General features: G+C 36.3%; 1 protein-coding gene across 1 annotated transcript; it reads right to left on the minus strand.

Moving 5' to 3' along the window:
• Positions 1-29: 29 nt before the first annotated feature.
• LOC124891820 lies at positions 30-2,067 on the minus strand. Its single transcript, XM_047403414.1, has 2 exons — positions 468-2,067; positions 30-379 (listed from the first exon to the last, which is right to left on the minus strand). The coding sequence occupies exon 1, from the start codon at positions 1,779-1,781 to the stop codon at positions 1,020-1,022; it is 762 nt and encodes a 253-aa protein (XP_047259370.1). The 5' UTR covers positions 1,782-2,067; the 3' UTR covers positions 30-379; positions 468-1,019.
• Between the last annotated feature and the right edge of the window lie 6 nt (positions 2,068-2,073).

The following is a 2,073-nucleotide window of genomic DNA, read 5'->3' on the forward strand; positions in this document are numbered from 1 at the left end:
AAAAAATGGAGTAGAAACGAAGCCAACAATCAGATCATGCAAAAGTTCATAGAAGCAAGGGTCAAGCAAAGTGCTATACACAAGCCACACGAAATCCTCAACTAATAAACGAAACTTCAACAAACGGAGGCAGAAAGTTTCACTAACAACATTATAACATCAGCAAACTAATTAAAACATTAAAATCCTACAAATCATACTTGAATCACTTCAGTTAAAATCCTACTAAGACTGATTTGCTGAGAAGCAAAAGAGCAATTTTCCTTCAATTGTCAATGCAGCAGTGACGCGACTTCAGAATCTTCATGGAGAAATTGACATGGCTTCTAATTCTGTTCGAGCGTCTTACGGGGATGATGACTTCTTCTCCTTCACTTGCCTAAATTTCACAAGGAAAATATATAAGTAAGAGAATAGATTTGGCTATTCAAAAAGGATTGTTTATGTTCAAAGAAGATAGAATATACCAAGTTAAATACACTCTCATGCTTGGCAGGAATCCTCACATATGTAGTGAAACTTCCATATGAAGGTGAACCCATTGAGAACTCAGATGCAGCCAAGGATTCTCTCCTGTTACTCTTTCTAGGTTTCTTCTCAATGCTCTGAGCCTCATCATCCTCTGATTTGGGATATTTCTTGCTATGAGATGAACTTATTTGAAAGATGCTCATATCAAACGGACGTCTCGCTCCTGCGACATCGACCTCTGTTGGCCAATTTTGAGAGGAATGTTTCTCTTTGACAACATGGTGTGTGGCAAATTTCTTACTTGAGACTGCTACTGGATACAAAGTCTTATCACTTCTTCTCTTCATGTAGAGAACTGTACCAGCAAACAGACTCAGTACAAGTGAGGAAATTCCCAGGATCTGATATGCACCAACATTATCTTCATCATGTCTTATTGGAGACTCCATCATTTCCAAAGGTTGGGCTTCTGCAATAGCAGAAATTTCTTTCACTATGCTTTCAGGATTGTCAATCATCGACTCAAGTGCATTATCAGCAATGAAAGATTAGGATTCAGCCAACTCAACCTCAACATTAGAAGTTGTAAGCCCTTGGTCTAAATCCCTTTCTAAACTATCAGATTCATTCCCCTCATATGGGACAACAGAAACTTTTTCAGTCTCCACCAAATCATGCTTTCCTTGTTCTACATCCTTTTCTAAGCTATCAGCCCTATTTACCTCGGCTAATTGAATTGCGGAAGCTTCTTCAATCTCCAACACATCCATTCCTTCAATTTCAACTTCCCCACCATCATCTAAATCAGCATCCATTTGAAATTCTTCCTCATCTGGCTCGGTTTCAGATTCTTCATCCTCTTCTAACTCAATTGGTTCAAACTTTTTATCCAATTCCTCACTACCAGTACTGCCTTTCAAATATCCGTGATATCTATTGCTACTCTCTTCTAAAGCAGTCAAGTTCATGAATTTAATCGGATGCACATCATCTATTCTACCAAGGTCATTAATCAACTTTGAGAAATAAGAAACCGCTTCACCCGAGAATTGCTTAAAGTAACTATTAGCCTTAGGTAAGACTGGAAAAGCCAAGACCGGAATATGTGATGGAATACTGACATTAGAGAATCTTAAGTCTATAATAGACCCAAGGGTAGCAAGTATAGGAGAATCAGTTACTGAGAATGATAAGAAAGCAATCATAAGTACCAACATCAGAGATAAAAACCTCAATATTGTTGAAGATCTTGATTTTGATTTCATTTTTGCCGCAGATATGTCCTCAACAATTTGCTTAGCAACAACCATTGCAGCTTCCTCTTCTTGATAATTGCTTCTTTTTTTCGTTAGATAAAAGTGGAATTTTGAATTAAAGATGAATAGTTTGATTCAATGCAGGCTAAAAAAAATGGGAAGAAATAGAACGGATAGAATAAGTTATATATGGGGTATTACCAAAAAAAAGTTATATATGGGGTAAAAAATATTTACTCAATCATAGCAATTACTAATATATGTAATTGCAATTAATTAGATGATACTTCCTTTTGCTAAGTGCATTTTTATTTTTCGGATGTAGTAGCAATAGGTATTCTTTTTT

This window comes from Capsicum annuum, unplaced genomic scaffold, assembly GCF_002878395.1.
Source record: "Capsicum annuum cultivar UCD-10X-F1 unplaced genomic scaffold, UCD10Xv1.1 ctg40802, whole genome shotgun sequence".
Taxonomy (NCBI): domain Eukaryota; kingdom Viridiplantae; phylum Streptophyta; class Magnoliopsida; order Solanales; family Solanaceae; genus Capsicum; species Capsicum annuum.